The 17985-nt window shown below is 38.3% G+C and overlaps 1 protein-coding gene across 1 annotated transcript in view; it reads right to left on the bottom strand.

Annotated features, from left to right (window-relative positions):
• LOC106873701 (regulator of G-protein signaling 7) overlaps window positions 1-17266 on the bottom strand; it is a 52946-nt gene extending 35680 nt beyond the window's left edge. Inside the window, exons 1-3 of the mRNA XM_052965804.1 lie at window positions 17177-17266; window positions 13738-13819; window positions 10960-11058 (exon numbers count right to left, since the gene is read on the bottom strand). Coding sequence (XP_052821764.1) covers window positions 10960-11058; window positions 13738-13819; window positions 17177-17229 — 234 coding nt within the window. The 5' untranslated portion in view covers window positions 17230-17266. The remainder of the gene's footprint in view (window positions 1-10959; window positions 11059-13737; window positions 13820-17176) is intronic.
• Between the last annotated feature and the right edge of the window lie 719 nt (window positions 17267-17985).

The raw sequence follows: 17985 nt of genomic DNA on the forward strand, positions 1-17985 counted from the left end.
ATATATACATATATATATACATATATATATATACATATATATATACATACCTGCACTCACATGCACAAGCATGGCTATACAGTACGAAGTTTACTTCTCAACCAGGTGATTTGAAGTTTCCCATTTTGCCACACCTTGAGAGAATGTCTTTTACCATTGGTTTGGGCCAACCCAAGCCTTGGGAGTGAATTTGGTGGACAGAAACTAAGAAGATATATCTCTTTGTTTTAACATTCACCTTTCCGTTCACATGGGTCAGATAAAATTCATTAAGACAGATTTTCGAAGGCCAAGTGTCTTTGCTGTAGCTGGACCCTCACCTGTTTTCAAGTAAGACAATATTACCTTAGAAAGACTGACCACAAAGGACACTGCTTGTTTGTTGGTGACACTCATTTATGACTATTGTGTACACCTGTGCTTGTGCTACGTAAAAAGCACTACTGACCACTACTGACCACACCTGTGCTTGTGCCACCTAAAAAGCACTGAGTCCACTCTGCTGAGTGATTGGTGATTGGAAGGGCATCCAGCTATAAAAATCCTGCCAAAACAGTTACAGAAGTCTGGTGCAGGCTTCTGCCTGGCTGGCTCTTGTGAAACCATCCCACCCATGCTAGCATGGAAGGTGGACGTTAAACGATGATGATGATGAAGACAAGAGATGCACGACACGTCAACATTGCAAGAAAATACAAAGTATGTATGCTCTACAAGTTTAGTGGGAAGAAAAATATGGTGCCTTTGTCAGATAATTTTAGCAGCAGAAAAATACACAGCCTTCTATGCTATTCAATATTAGAGAATGGAAGAAGCAGAGCCTTTATGCCAACAACTTTTAGTCAGCAGTAAAAATACAGAGCCCCCATATTCTACAATATTAGGGAGCAAAAATACAATGCAGGGTCACTGTGTCATACAATTTTAGTGGAGCCTCTATGATCAGAGCTTTCTGCTCTACAAGTTTAGGGAGTAAAAAACAATGTCTGTGCCCCAGTTTTCAGAGTAAAAATGTGTTTATGCCAGACAATGTTAGGGGCAGAAAAAAAAAAAGCAGCCTTTATGCTTACAAATTTAGAGGCTAAAAAAATTAGGGTTGTAATACCTACAATTTCAGTCAGTAAAAAAGAAAAATTGAGCCTGTATGTTTTAAAATATAACAAAATAGAAATTATATATAAAATTGTGCTCTACATTTTAAGGGTTTATAAGAATGTTACTGATCTTTATTCTACATATGCCATAAAAGAATGTCATCTCCAGGAGGTGGGTTTATAGCCATGAGGTCCACAGGGTCTCTCCAGATATCATAATGACAGATAATAACAATTGTGCAAAGGGGCTGGTTTGAAAGACTTGGGTCATGGGAGGGGGATCCCACTATGAACCACTTGATAACATAATCACAGACAATAACAAGGAAATGTGGGCTATAGGGTAAGGGTCGAATCAGATATCATCTGTCTGTATCTATAATAGCTGACTTCAATGTTGGTTGGTTTCTCCAGCCATTCTTTGCATCATATAGAGAAGGAGGGAGCTAAAGAAAGACAGAAGTAGTTAATATAAGGGGTTGAAGTCGATAGAGGAACACTGAAACTGACAGCCAATGGTAGGGAAAAAGTTATGTCGTAGATAGATACTAAATACACGCTTACACATGCACACTCACATACATGCAATCTTCTGTTCATGACACACACACACACACACAGCTATAGTTGAAGTAGGATAAACTCGGTAGGAGGACACAGAGAAGCTGTAGATTTACATAACCATGTGCATAGGTACATTTAAGTATATACAATATTATTAATAGGCAAAGAAGTGGCTGTGTGGTAAGTAGCTTGCTTACCAGCCACATGGTTACGGGTTCAGTCCCACTGCGTGGCACCTTGGGCAAGTGTCTTCTACTATAGCCTCGGGCCAACCAAAGCCTTGTGAGTGGATTTGGTAGACGGAAACTGAAAGAAGCCTGTCGTATGTGTGTGTGTGTTTGTCCCCCTCCATCATTGTTTGACAACCGATGTTGATGTGTTCACACCCCCCGTGACTTAGCAGTTCAGCAAAAGAGACTGATAGAATAAGTACTAGGCTTTCAAAGAATAAGTCCTGGGGTCGATTTGTTTGACTAAAGATGGTGCTCCAGTATGGCCACAGTCAAATGACAGTAACAAATAAAAGAATAAGAATATATAACACTATTTATATATGTATATATATATATGTATCAGATTGGAGCCTGGTGCAGCCTTCTGGTTTGCCAGCCCTCAGTCAAACCATCCGACCCATGCCAGCATGGAAAGTGGACGTTAAATGACGATGACAACGATGATGATGATATACTAAAATAATAATAATTATATATATACATAAGGGATGATGATGATTATAGAAGGGAACATGGAAAAAACCCTGCTCCAACATGTTGTAAGAATATACCAAAAGACGTTATAAATCACCTTTAGCTCCTGCAAAAATTGGTCAATTCTTACAACATGTTGGAGCAGAGTTTTTTCCTGTTCTCTTATATAATTATATAATGTGTATATATAATTATTACTTTAGTATAATTTAACCACAGTTTTATAGCATGTTGGCCACTTGATATTATCATTTACATGATTTTATCCTTGTTTATATTTGTGTATATAGTAGCATTAATAGTGACTGTTTACTAATGATGGCAAAAGTATACTGCCCAAGTTACCTATTATGCGATAAGTAGCACTATTATGATATATGACAGATGGTGTAGAGGTGATAGTTTTATAGAGATTGTGGGTCACAGGATCTCAGTAGATATCACACGATACCATTATGACAGATATAATAATGATGGCGTATTCTCTGATACATTTCTGTTCCGGCATTTGTCACTACACAACAACATATTTACAGCACTTTCACTATTAAAGGTCACAGAGCTGATAACTTCCAACGCTTTGGAAAAATGAAGGCAGCATATTGGTTCTTATTTATTGTTGTTCTTTTGAATCTAAGACCAAACACGATGCTTTCTTTGTTATTAAATGACTTCTCTGACATGACATACATAATGACAAGTTCTATGTTAAAGAGATATTGTATTTCAGAAAGAAAAAAAAGAAAAGAAAAAGAAATGTTTTTTAAAGAAATGTACAAAGAAATTGTTGTTAGTCTAAGAATTCTTTAAAAAAAAAAAACCAAACTAATGTTGCATTTTTGTTTTTTTTTGGAGTGCTGTCAATAACTTGAATAAAAAAAAGAATCAAAGTGATATCATTATGAGTCCTAAAAATGTGGTGAATAGATGTGAGGAAGAAGTAGGATCCCTACAAAGCCATAACTGCAATAAGGTTTCAATCCAGGTTGAAGCCATCAATGTTTTAACATCTACTTTCCATTGATTGGCAAGGGTCACATAGAGTTTGAGACAGATTTTCTGCAGATCAATGCCTTAACCCTTTCGTTACCAACCCAGCTGAAACTGCTTCTGGCTCTGTAGTACAAAATGTCTTGTTTTCATAAGTTTTGAATTAAAATCTTCCACCAAACCTTAGTCACAATTTGTTCCCAACACTAGCTGAATGATAGCCAAGTTATTTTACTAAATTCTTTGTTATATTTAAAATTAATTGAAAGAAACACAGAGCATCCCAACAGAAATATGGAAGCGAAAGGGTTAAAGGAAAAGTGTGCTTGTTGAGGTTTTCCCACCCTCACAATGCAAGAGGGGCAAGGAGGATTTCAACAAAAACGGTAATGACATTGATTATGAAGGTTGCTTCTGTAAGGCAGAAATCCATACTGAAAATTCTAGGACTGCCAATATTTTACTAGTGCTTGTTTTTATTTACCCTGGAAGGATGAAAGATGAAGTCAGTAGGATTTGAACTCACAATATAAAGAGACATGACTAAACACTGCAAAGTGATTTTGTTTGATACAGAACCCACCCTGACAATCCACTGCTATTTCATCTGATGCTCCACAGGCGCTAGTAATCCATTGCCATTTCGCTGACTTGCATGTGACCCATTGTTTTTCAAAGCTATGTGAGGTCAATGCCCTTTACAAGACTACTGTGGTCATTGAGGTTTACACACCCTCAAAATGCAAGAAAGACCACGAAGATTTTGTTTGTGATACTTAACCATAGGTACAGACATAGCTGTGTGGTAAGAAGTTTGCTTCTCAACCACATGATTTCAGATTCAGTGCTCCTGTGTGGCACCTTGGGCAAGTTTCTTCTACTATGGCCCCAAGCTGACCAAAATGACTTGTACCTGTAATTCAAAAGGGGACAGCCTTATCACATTCTGGGTGCCATACTGAATCTCCCTGAGAACTACATTAAGGATATGCATGTCTGTGGAGTACTCAGCCACTTGCACAGTAATTTCATGTGCAGGCTGTTCTATTGACTGGATCATGTGGAACCCTTGTCACCGTAACCGATGGAGTGCCAGTACCAAATGGAATGCACTGATGTGTCATTTTATATTATTTACATTTGACAGATATTTGTCCTCATTTTGTTTGTTGTTAACACATTTCGGCTGATATACGTTCCAGCCTTCATCAGGTGTCTTGGGGAAATTTCGAACCTGGATTCTCATTCCTAAGGTATTTTTCAATGTTATTATTATTATTATTATTATTATTATCATCATCATCATTCAGGTCTGCTTTGGCACAATGTCTATGGTTGGAGGCCCTTCCTAATGCCAGCCACTTTACAGTCTGTTGTGGGTGCTTTTTACATGCCACTAGCACCAGTGAGTCACAAGCCTTCAAAATATGAATAGAGGGAGGGCGCTTTATGCAAAAAGATGAGGGGTTAAAGCATGAGAGAAAGGAGGGAGGGGTAAACAGGTTTTTGTTGTAGAAGACTTACATGGCTATTCCCATTTAGAAGAGGTGGGTAAGAATCCTCATCAGGATCTAGGTACAAGGTGAACAGGAAGTGAGTAGGGACAGTGGAACTAGGAGTGTAGATGGTGATGGTGGGGTCGTGAGATTGCACGGGGGGGGGGAAGAGATGGGAGAATGGAAGGAAAACAACAGCTGCAAAGATTGGGTAGAATGGATGCAGTGAGTGACGGGTGATTGATGATGCGTGGAATAATTTAGAGTTGGATTCAGCTATTTCCTCCTCCTCTTAGTTTGTGACCATCAGATAATTGCTTGGATATTTAGACATTCCTTTACTGGTTACCTTTGATCCAGCAGACACAGCAAAGAGGGTGACCTACTCCCCACCTTTCAAGAACTGTCCCCTCTACATTATTTACACAACAAAAGTTCACACAAGGACAAAATTCAAACTGACAAGGGAATTCTATGGCTGGGTCACTTTAACAGAAATAGCAGCTAAATTTCCTCCCAACCACACTAGCAGTTTCCTGCTCACCTGATTGATATAGCCCATCCCACTCAAAAGATCCCTGAATAAGGCTTGTTTAAGGAAGTTGAACGAAACACTCATGTTTCCAAAGGTGAATTATTCAAACCCCAAAGAATTGCTCTCAACACATGGCTATGATGCTACCCCACTACTTCTGCTCATGATCAGAGATGCACATATCATCAGCCACCAAGGGACATGCTCAACTGGTTACAGTCAAACAACTGACAAGCAAATCTGTGATATTAAGCAGAATATTTGCTGCAGCTCATCTTTTATCCCAAGACAAAACAATGTACATGATAACACTTCCAATCAGTTAAGATCAGAAGCCGTGTGAGCCAGTCCCTGGTACTATTACTATTATGATTATTATTATTAGTAGCAGAAAGACTGTCCTTGAGGCAGTTTTCTGCTAGCCACTTGATAATATTTTCACATTTGATTCCCAATTCTAATAATTTTATGTCTAATTATTTCTTTGTATAATTGTGCTCACTTGCTTAGTAAATATTACTTTCATTATTTTATCACAATCATAATCACTCTTTTTTGAACAAACGTCAAGGTAGTCCAACTATGGAGGGAGAGCAGTTTGTCAAGTTTTACCTTCCCCTCAAAGCAACATAAAGATTTCAATTCAGCAGCCCATCTGTAAGTTTTGCAGTATGAACAAACATTGTCAAAGAGACTCGCTGCATTATGTGGCTGTACAACAGACAGGACAGCCTGTTCTTGAAAATTATGGAAACTGGCTTTCATTGCTAATCTTATAACAGAATTCTTCCTAGTTTGAAAATCTTTTCATCTGTACTCCTGCTGTAAATATTCGGTTTTGTCTCTCAGCACCCTGTTTGTTGGCACTGGTGTTTGTATTTCACTGATGTTTAGAAGGCTTCCCATTTGATACTGATTATCAATAGAGAAGCTGAACAGTCACAGACAGTGAAAGCTGACTCAGTGTCTTATTTTGAAGTAGAATATTCTCCTCTCAAGATAGCCTAACCGGTCACTCATGTGTAGCAGAACCATCTCTACGTGCATATTCAGACATTTCTTTCAGTTGCTTTGCCCTCGTTTTATGATTCAGCTGCCCATCTTTTTCTCTGCTATTGTGCCTTTGCTGCTGAATGTTCGTTTTCAGTCACGTATTTTTTTGGACACCTCATATTGAATTGCAAAATTCTAGTGATATTTGTGTAATAATGAAATCAAACCTGGACTCTGTGTGTGTGTGTGTGTGTGTGTGTGTGTTTATATTAGAGAGACAGTGTGTGTGTGAGAGAGAGAACATTGCAAACAATGAATTAAATAGACATGAAATAAAAAAAATCATATAAGTAAAAGCTCATTAAAAACTATCTTGTACTGAATATTTAAATTTGTGAACTTGAAATATTCAATAATAAAAGGAAGTTCAGAAAGTAAATTTTCCTGAAAACTTCAATTTATAAAAAAATCTCACTTGCTTAGTAAATATTTCTTTCAGTAATTTATCATATTTGTAATATATCTCTAAACAAACTTCAAGATAACCCAAACTACGTCTAGCTTGCTAGAAATAGCAGCAATCACATTGTTATTATTGTAAGACTTATAGCGTTCCAAACAACCATACCAACAAAATCACTTATTTTTAAAAAACAAATTATACCGGTATATTAAAAAATTTTCTTTTGTTTTTGTATTTTATCAAAAATATTAATTTAACAAACTTTGGAAACTGATATTATTCTTGAAATTGTGCCTCGTATCATAAGCCTCAAAGTTATACAGCTATTTTGTCGAATAGCATTCATTTATTCAATAAATAATTCTTTTACATTACGTATATAGAATAACCTGTGGGTTTTGCAAATAGTCAATTACAATTTGAAAGGAAAACATTGAAATGAATATATATTAAATTATCATTATTGAAAATAGAGGCAAGAGAGAGTGAAAGACTGTTGTAAAAAAAAAAAAAAGGAAAATTGCGCCTGCAATGAATTAATATTGTTTATTAAACATTAAAATCTACTCCACAGTGAATGCAACAAATATTTAAATTTGTGAAAAATTTGTAGTTTAAATATTCAATAAACTTCAGAAATCAAAATTACAGGAAGTTTCTCAGAACATGAATTTCTGAAAAAATGTTTCCAATGGTCAAGTCTTTAATAATTGCTCTCTTTCAGTAATTGTTACATACCTAATTAATAAGCAGCTTTCTCTATTATAATATATATTATTATTTACATGGCAAGCTTACGATCTTGAACAAAATACTCCAGCTACTTAGCCACATGCTGTTACTTAATTTGGTACCATATTTGCATGACAACCACTCCTACGACTGTCACCACTGGGATGTGTTTGTGACAAATTCCTTGGCAAGTATTTCAGTTAATTACCTCCAGGTCTCACTTGAAATGTTTTAGAGTAAACATTTCTACAAGAATGGGGAAAGGACATTGTAGATAAAGGCTTTCAGATGTCTCAACTATGAAACCCAAAAAGCTACAGCAAAGGCTAACTATTAATAATAGCAGTTATGGCATTGTTACCACGACCGAGAGTTGTGAGGATTATTCTAGAGGAATACAAGAACAGATGAATAAAGGATTACAAATACAAGTCTGTTCTCTCTCTCTCTTTTTCTTTTATTTAATTTGATTTTATGTTTTAAGAAATTAGGGGAAAAATTAGAAAACAGTCCAAAAGCTAACAACCAAATTGAAAACAAAAGATAAATAAACCAACTTATTAAAGATGAAGTTGTTGAAGAATTTGGTTGGATTTTAATGTTTTACTTATGGAACTAATATGAAGTTGGTTCTATTTATATTCATGAAATTTTTCAGGATGCATGAGAATATATAATAATATTGGTAATAAAATGATTTTGTCAAGAACTGACTTTATTTAGGAAAATTTCTAACATTTATCACATGTTAGATTCTCATTGAAGAGAAAGATTATAAATGTCTATATGAATGTATAATGTATGTGTGTATACATAAGTATGTATATATGTAAGTGTGTGTTTATGTATAAGTAACTGTTATTTTTTAATTGTTTCAGTCATTAGACTGTGGCCATGCTGGGGCACTGCCTTCAAGAGCTTTTAGTCGAATGAATCAATCCTCGGACTTATTTCCTTTTTAAAGCCTGGCATTTATTTTATTGGTCGCTTTTTCCTGAACTGCTAAGTTACAGGGGCATAAACAAACCAATAGTGGTTGTCAAACAGCAGGGACAAAGACACACACATGACAGGCTTCTTCCAGTTTCCATCTACCAACTCCACTCACAAGGCTTTGGTCGGCCCAAGGTTATAGTTGAAGACACTTGCCCAAGGTGCCATACAGTGGCAGTGAACCCGGAACCATGTGGTTGGGAAACAAGCTTCTTATCAAACAACCACTCAAACATTCCCTAACATAACCAAATGTCTGTGTCCACTCACCCTATCCAATCTTTGGTTCCATTTCACATATATATGCCTCCCTCTAACTTGAATGTATGCTCCCATCACATCTTCACCCTCTTCTCTACTGCAAGACCCCTATTCTTGTCCCTCTATTCATACTCTAACCTCTCTCGTCACCTGGCACAAAGCCACCACCCACAATAATGCTGCCACCCCACCCAGTTGAAGGGTTTTGTAAGTTATTTGGTGACCTTACTGTTGCTGGTGCCTCATAAAAGCACCCAGTCCACTCTCTAAAGTGGTTGGCATTAGGAATGGCATCCAGCTGTAGAAACCATGCCAACGTAGACAGCAGAGCTTGGTGTAGTCTTCTGGCTTGCCAGCCCCTGTCAAACCATCAAACCCATGCCAGCACAGGAAATGGAAGTTAAACGATGATGATGACACATGCTCACACACACAAACTCCACCAATCCGCAGTATCTCTCAACAGAAAAATGGACATGTGCATAGCAGATGCATGTGCACACACAGCAGATACAAACACACATGTATATATGCACACACACACACACACTGCAAATACAAACGTAGATAACAACTATGAACTGATGTTGCTAATAAACCACATTCCACTTCCTAGATACAATCACCACCAACATCCGGTCCTAGAATGTGGTCCTAGGAATATGGAATAGAATTGATGTTCCTACCAAATCAATTACACCATGTGATCTGCATTGATCAACAGTGGCTCAACATCCAGAAGCCATTTTAGATTTGTAATGTTTGGTTTCTGGAAGTCTGATGAGAGAGGTTCATTCGATGAGCCCACAAAACTAAGGTGCATGGTCCTGAATCAAACTGTTATTAAATTTTATATACATACATACATACACACATATATATGAGAGGACTCATCAAGCCAAGTGCACCCGTGCTGGTGGCACGTAAAGAACACCTTTTGAGCATTGGGCCTCACAGAAGCATTGTCGCTGAGTTCCTTTCGAGTGTTGGGCCTCAAGGAGGCAATGGTTGAAACCTTTGGCATTATGTTGTGCTTGAGAAAAAGACCCATCAAGCCAAGCAAAATTGCAGTCATGGCAGATACGGGTGTCACAAATTGGCATCCGTGCTGGTGGCACATAAGAGCACCTTGGTGTCACACAAATGGCACCCGTGCTGGTGACACATAAATGCATCAGTTACACTCTCAGAGTGGTTGCGGTTAGGAAGGGCATCCACTTGTAGAAAACCATGCCAGATCAGACTGGAGTCTGGTGCAGCCTTCCAGCTTTCCAGCCCTGGTCTAACTGTCCAACCCATGCCAACATGGACAATAGATGTTAAATGATGATGATGATATCATCATCATCATCATTTAACGTCCGCTTTTCATGCTGGCATGGGTTGGACAGTTTGACTGAGGGCTGGTGAGCCAGAAGGCTGCACCAGGCTCACTCTGATTTGGCAAAGTTTCTACAGCTGAATGCCCTCCCTAACGCCAACCACTCCGAGAGTGTAGTGGGTGCTTTTACATGACACCAGCATGAGGGCCAGTCAGGTGGTACTGGTAACGACCACGCTCAAAGGTGTTTTTACATGCTACCTGCACGGGAGGTCCAGATTTGGGCAAAAGACAGAGGCATTGAGGGTGAAACAAATAAGGTGTACAAGTTTGACATTCAGGCAAAATCGAAGAGGCTTCTTTGACATTTTAACTCTACAGTTTTAACGGCCGCACATGTCAAATTGGCATGCACTGTCAAAAGAAATGAGTAAGAAAATAGACAAACAGATGACCTGTGGTACAGTTCTATATTTAAGTGGTTAAGAGTGCGGGTTACTAACCCCAAGATTCCGAGTTCAATTCCAGGCAGGGACCTCAATAATAATAATAATAAGATTGAAAAATACCTTAGGAATGAGAACCCAGGCTCAAAATTTCCCCAAGACACCTGATGAAGGCTGAAGGGTATATCAGCCGAAACGTGTTAACAACAAACAAGATGAGGACAAATATCTGTCAAATGTAAATAATGTAAATAGATGACCTGTGGTTTCATTTTTTTCTGCTACTAGAAAAGGTGAGGTTGTGTGTGTGTGTGTGTGTGTGAGGAAAGGGTGAAAATATGAAACAAAAGACAGATTTGTTTACCTTATTTTGTAAATACTCCTTACTTTCCTTTTTGGCAGTTATCTGTGATGGTGAGAAGTTCCTCTTTGATTGTTCCTCAAAAGATTTTATTTGTCCTGGCTATAGAGAAATGAAAGAAACGATATTAGACACAAGGTACATGACAAGTGATTCAAGATATTCAATCACCAACATCTTTACAGGATGAACCCCAGCACCATAAAGGCTGTCTTAAGTACGGCAAGAGCATGAAAAGACTTTGTAGATATCTTTAAAACTAAAGAAATGACTAGGTGTCTTTTATCTTTTACCTGTTTCAGCTATTAGATTGTGGCCATTCTGGGACACCACTTTGAGGAATTTTAGTGAAATGAATTGACTCCAGTATCTATTATTTTTACCTTAAAGCCCGGTACTTATTCTATTGGTCTCTTCTGCAAAAGCACTAAGCTCCAGGGATGTAAACGCACCAACACAGGTTGTCAAGTGGTGCTGGGGGACAAACAAAGACACACACATATATATACGACAGGCTTCTTCCAGTTTCCATCTGGTGGCATGTTTGCTGAATGATAGCCCTTATTCTAGTTCAATGCACTGGAGTGCTATAACTAGATTTGTGTTGAAAATAATAGTCATGAAGAGGACTTTTTTTTTGTTTAATTTTGATATAAAAATCGATAATTGTTATGAAATATAAAAGTGAAAATATTATCATTAGTTTTCATTTGGAAAAAAACAAATTTTCTTCAAGGTTTTTATATCATAAATGAAGCTAGCATGATCCGCTGGATGTGTAATGTCAGTGTGCACACACGACAGAGTGTAAGCGCCCTGAGAGAAATGTTAGACATAAGAAGCATCAGATGTGGTGTGCAAGAGAGATGTTTGCGTTGGTATGGTCATGTACTACGGATGGATGAGGAGAGCTGTGTGAAGAAGTGCCACTCCCAAACAATGGAAGGAATCCGGGGTAGAGGGAGACCCAGGAAGACATGGGATAAGCATGACCTTCGAACGTTGGGCCTCACAGAGGCAATGACAAAAGACTGAGACCTCTGGGGGTATGCTGTGACTGAGAAGACCCAGCAAATAGAGTAAGTCTACAGCTGTAACCTACACCAGTGTCGCATAACCAACTCACTCAAAAGTACCTTGGATTGTAGGGTGACATTCTGTGCTTGAGGAGACCTGTTGAGTCAAATACATCAACATCAACATCAAATGGAAATTGTAGTTGCAACCCCTGTGCTGGTAGCATGTAAAAAGCACCATCCAAATGTGGCCGATGCCAGTGCCGCTTTGACTGGCTTCCGTGTCTGTGACATATAAAAAGCACCATCCAATTGTGGCTGATGCCAGCTCCTCTTGCCCCTGTGCCGGTGGCATGTAAAAAGCACCCACTACACTCTTGGAGTGGTTGGCGTTAGGAAGGGCATCCAGCTGTAGAAAAACTGCCAGATCAGGTTGGGGCCTGGTGCAGCCTCCTGGCTTCCCAGACCCCAGTTCAACCGTTCAACCCATGCCAGCATGGAAAAACGGACATTAAGCGATGACATGTGTGTTTACGTCCCCGTCACTTAGCGGTTCGGCAAAAGAGACCAATAGAACAAGTACTAGGCTTACAAAGAATAAGGCCTAGGGTCAATTTGAGCAACTAAAGGTGGTGCTCCAGCATGGCTGCAGTCAAATGACACACAAACAAGTAAAAGAGTAAAGTGCCCCCAATTATTTCCAAAACTGTATTGAAAAAAAGAAAACAAAGAAAAAATCTTGTCAAAACAGAGAAAATCCAACTTATGTGGGCATTCTGATATGAAATTCTATCATAAATACCCATTTTTAATAGTCCATTAAAATTTTATTGAAATGGTATCATGTCCCAAAAATCTCAGAATTTATTTAGTTTTATGTCTACTAAAAAGGTGCCAAAAGCTTAAGAACCTATGGCTTGTACTTTTGGATTTAGCTATGTCTGAAAACATCATATATTTAAAAAATTGCCAAAAAAAAAAAAGATTCCTTTTGAAGAACCTGAAAAAAATAGGCAACTGCTATATCAATGGTCACTATTGTGCAATTTGAAGATGATTATCACATCAGTTTCAAAGATATGATGCCACAAATATGGCCAATTATTCATTAGGTTAATTAGGCAAGATTTTGACCAATTTGCCAACAATTCAAATTGTCATCTTTCCTAAAATATTCATCCAAATTTTACAAATGAGACATCAAAATGTTTCTTTTTGGATGCTCTTCAAGAAAAAGTACAGCAGAAATTACATTTAAATGCTGCGAAGGCAGTGAGCTGGCAGAAACGCTGTCTGTCTTTTACGTTCTGAGTTCAAATTCCGCCGAGGTCCACTTTGCCTTTCATCCTTTTGGGGTCGATAAATTAAGTACCAGTTACGCACTGGGGTCGATGTAATCAACTTAATCCCTTTGTCTGTCCCCTCTATATTTAGCCTCTTGTGGGCAATAAAGAAGTAAGAAATTACATTTAAATATTTTCAAAACTTCAGTGATACCTTATAAAAAGCACTGATGCTGGTACCATATAAAATGCACCCAAGTACACCCTGCAAAGTGGTTGGCATTGGAAAGGGTATCCAGCTGTAGAAACCATGCCAATATAGGCAATTGGAGCCTGGTGCAGCTCTCCAGCCTTGCCAGCTCCTGTCAAACTGTCCAACCCATGCCAGCAAGGAAAACGGACATTAAATGATGATGGATCACCTTGAACCCTTGAAATTGTTTGAATTAACTCAGAATTGTGAAATAATCATTTTTACTCACTGCTGGTTTATGCACTCGCCAGAAAGCCCTCTCTTGACTATCACATATCATTTTGTCGGTTTTCTTTTTCTCCTTAGCAATCCTAAATGTAATAAACAAGAAAATAATTAACAAAAACATTAAGAAAAACAAATGAAGTAGATTAGGTTTTTAACAGCATAACTCAAGGTAGATGTTTCGTTTTGGGATTTGGTTTGCAAGATTCTTTATGTGAGTTTGTCTGTTGAAGCATATTCTGTTGTGTCTGGGGAGAGTCGTTCTCTTTTGATGCCTTATAATTTAACACACTCACCGGTAAAATTTCCACTTATTTCTTTTTTATTTTTCTAAAATTTTCATTGCGTTTTACCGAACTGCTAACTTACGGGGACATAAACACACCAGCATTGGTTGTCAAGTGATCTTGGGGGGAGAAACACAGGCACACAAACATATACCAGTCACACAATTTTGTAGTTTCCAAACGTGTGTAAGACAGAGGGACATGGAGCTATGCTGTAAATCTCTCATCATGTGTATGCATGACAAGCTTCGTTACAATTTCCATCTTCTAATTTTATACACATGGTATTGGTTTGCCAGAAACTATAATTGAGGGTACTTGCTAAAAGGGATGCGGTGCAAGATAGAATTCATGGTGAAGTCAATCCCAAGTAGACTGCGTGTGTATGTACAAGGTCTGATTGAAAAATATCAGGACTGTTACTATGGTAACGGAGGTAAAGTACGCAGAGTAAAACTGCTCAGCACAGATCTACCTTGGACTCCATCATGCATGCACATTAAGTTATAACGTTCTTGCTCTCTTCCGTTGTGTATGGAAGTGCTTTGAAGTAAAGTGTGTAGAGTGTGGTTGTCTCAACAAGAAGAAGATCAGGTTCCAGCTGTGCAGGATCTCCTGGATTGTGTTGAGGAAGATGAAGACTCTTTGAAAATGGTCATAACAGGCGATGGAATGTGGGTCTACAGCTATGACCCTGGAACCAAGGCTTAGTCTTCAGAATGGAAGACTCCATCAAGATTTCAAGATGTTAAGAAGATTCAAGAGAATGCAACAAGGCAGCTGCTAGCAATCCCGAAAAGGGAGTTCCAGGAATGCTTCCATCAACAGAAACAACTTTGTATAAATTGTGTGACTTGAGAAGGGGACGATTCCAAAGGTGATTAAATGTTGGAATGATATGTGTTGTAGTTTTCTTTTTATAGCACCGGTTTCGGTACTTTTTGACCGGACCTAGTGTGTGTGTATTCTACATTTGTGCAAAAGTTTGTATTTATTTTGACTCAAAGGAATTGATTCTTCATAATAAAACAAAAACACAAACTAATGTCAGCACAAACCAGAATATCTGGTTCTTACAAGGATACTGAAATATGTCAAATTACTATTCCATAGGAACTTGTGGCAGACTAATTCGTTCAATAAGTCAAGTACATCATAAAATACCATTTTAAGGTAAAACGAACCCAATAGGTGTGGCTGGGGAGGTTGCAGTAATGGTACCCTCATACACACACACACACACACACCTTTTGCTTGTTTCAGTTATTAGAGTATGGCCATGCTGGGGCACAGCCTTCAAGAACTTTTAGTTGAATGAATAAACCTCAGGAGTTATTTCTTTTAAGTCTGGTACTTATTCTATCAGTCTCTTTTGCTGAACCACAAGGTTATGTGGACATAAGCACACCAACACCAGGTGTCAAGCTGTGATGGGAAGCAAACACAAAGATACACACACAACAGGCTTCTTTCAGTTTCCTTCTACCAAATCCATTCACAAGGTTTTGGTTGGCCTGAGGCTATAATGGAAGGCACTTGCCTAAGGTGCCATGCAGTGGGAAAGAACCCGGAACCAAGTGGTTGGGAAGGAAACTTCTTACCACGTTTGTGTGTGTGTGCTTGTACACACACACACACTGCACAAATGTGTGTGCATAAACAGATATCTGCATCTATCTATCTGTCTGTCTGTCCATCTATACATACATATACAGCTTGGGCAAGTGTCTTTTCTATAGCCCTAGGCTGACCCCATACCATTATTTAACAACTGTTTTCCATGCTGGCATGCATTGCTACATGCTACATTGAACTACAGGGCTGGGTTGAGCTCCAATGTCAGCTTTGGCGTCATTTCTCTCACTGGATGTTATGCCCAATGCAAACAACTTTACAGTGTGGACTAGGTACTTTTGTTGTTCCATGGCACCAATGAGGATGCTGTCGTATGTATGCATGTATATAGTTGAAATTTATAGAAAGACAAAAGACAAAGACATATGTATGAACAAGCAGCAAGTATATTAGGTTGACACTAGGGAAAAATGAAAAAGTCTTTTACATTTTGAGCCTACGCTCTTCATTAGATAGGAATTAGAGAAAATAAACAGAGAGAGAGAATGAAAAAAAAAAACTTGTAGATTTAAGTGGTCCAGCATGGATATATATATATATATATATGCATAGGTGCCTCACGTAGTCAAAGTGGCTGAGTTTTTTTTTAGTGTTGGGCCTCTTGGAGGCAAGGTGGCTGAGTTCCTTTTGAGTGTTGGGCCTCATGGAGGCAATGACCAAGGCATTTGGCATTATGTCATGCTTGAGAAGACCCATCAAGCTGAGCAAAATCACAGTTGTTGCAGATACCGGTGTCACACAAATAGCACCCATTACACTTTGGGAGTGGTTGGCCTTAGGAAGGGCATCCAGCCATAGAAAACCATGTCAAATCAGACTGGGGTCTGGTGCAGCCTTCCAGTTTGCCAGCCCCGGTCAAACTGTCCAACCCATGCCAATCATGGACAGCAGACGTTAAATGATGATGATATGTATGTTTGTGTCTTCTGTAAAAGTGCATGATTTAGTGGTTTGGGTATTCAGCTTACAATCATAAGGTCGTGAGTTCAATTCCCAGTGGCAGTGCATTGTGTCCCTGAACAAGATAGTTTCTATCATATTGCTCTAATCCACTCAGATGGCAAAACATGAGTAGTACTTGTATTTCAAAGGGCCACAGCTTTGCCACATTCTGTATTATGTTGAATCTCCTTAAAAACTATGTGAAGGATACGCATGTCTGTGGGGTACTCAGCCACTTGTGTGTTAATTTCACGAGCAGGCTGTTCAAGTGGAACCCTTGTTGTTGTCACCAAATAAAGTACCATTTGTATCTCCTTGTCTTGACAACGCACGACAGTTGTAAACAAGTGTCACTACCATACAAGCAGTGTAGTTTATTTCCAAATCTTTCCTGAAATCGTGTCTGGTCCTGGGGAAATATTACCTTGCTTAGAAACAGGTGAAGGTCTGCGATGGGAAGGACATCTGGTTCTAAAAAATCTGCCTCAACAAATTCTGTCCAAACCCATGGAATCATGGGAAAGTGAACAGCTGAAAAGACAATGATGGTGATGATGACGATAATGTAATCTCACTTACCGCACTTGATTTTCTGCCTGGGTATTGATCATATTCCATTTATCAGAATACATAGTCTTCAGTCGATTTAATGCTGTCTGTTAATTATAAATTAAAATAAATATAAAGGTATCACAATGTTCCTGAATTACAGTAGATATTAGAACAAGTTGAAAGATTATAGAGTAAATATTCTCCTAAGAGGAGACATGGAATGTATATTAAAGAATGCAGACAGACTACATGTATTTATACACAAATATACACACACATGCATATATATATATGCACACATTTGTATATACACATGTGTGTAGGTAATACTGCTGAGAAACACAATTAGGCTTGACACACATATATACATCATATACAAGTATATTTACATAGAGCAAAGAAAATACAGAATACTAAGAAAATACATAATTTCTTAACTTGACAGCTGTTTCAGGAAGCTCTGAGTTATGTTATAATCGTGATATTCATAAATCGCAGAGGGAATATTCAAAAAGTCACTAGAAATATTACTGTAAGTCCAGCTCCTCTCATCAAGAGGTGTGCATACACACAAACATACACACACTTGTATACGAGGGGATGCAGAAAAGTTCCTGGCTGTAAGGGTATCACATGAAAGGCCTGGTTGGAGGCCCGAACTTCTGAATTATTTTACAAGGTTTAGAAAAACTGAAGGGTTGCTGCAATAAATGTGTGAATCTGAGAGGGGAAGAATATGGTGGATGAAATCACAATTAACTGAGTCACTTGTATTTTCTTTTACCCAAACCAGGAACTTTTCAGTACCCCCTCATATATATATATATATATATATA

This window comes from Octopus bimaculoides, chromosome 2 (genome assembly GCF_001194135.2).
Source record: "Octopus bimaculoides isolate UCB-OBI-ISO-001 chromosome 2, ASM119413v2, whole genome shotgun sequence".
Lineage (NCBI taxonomy): Eukaryota > Metazoa > Mollusca > Cephalopoda > Octopoda > Octopodidae > Octopus > Octopus bimaculoides.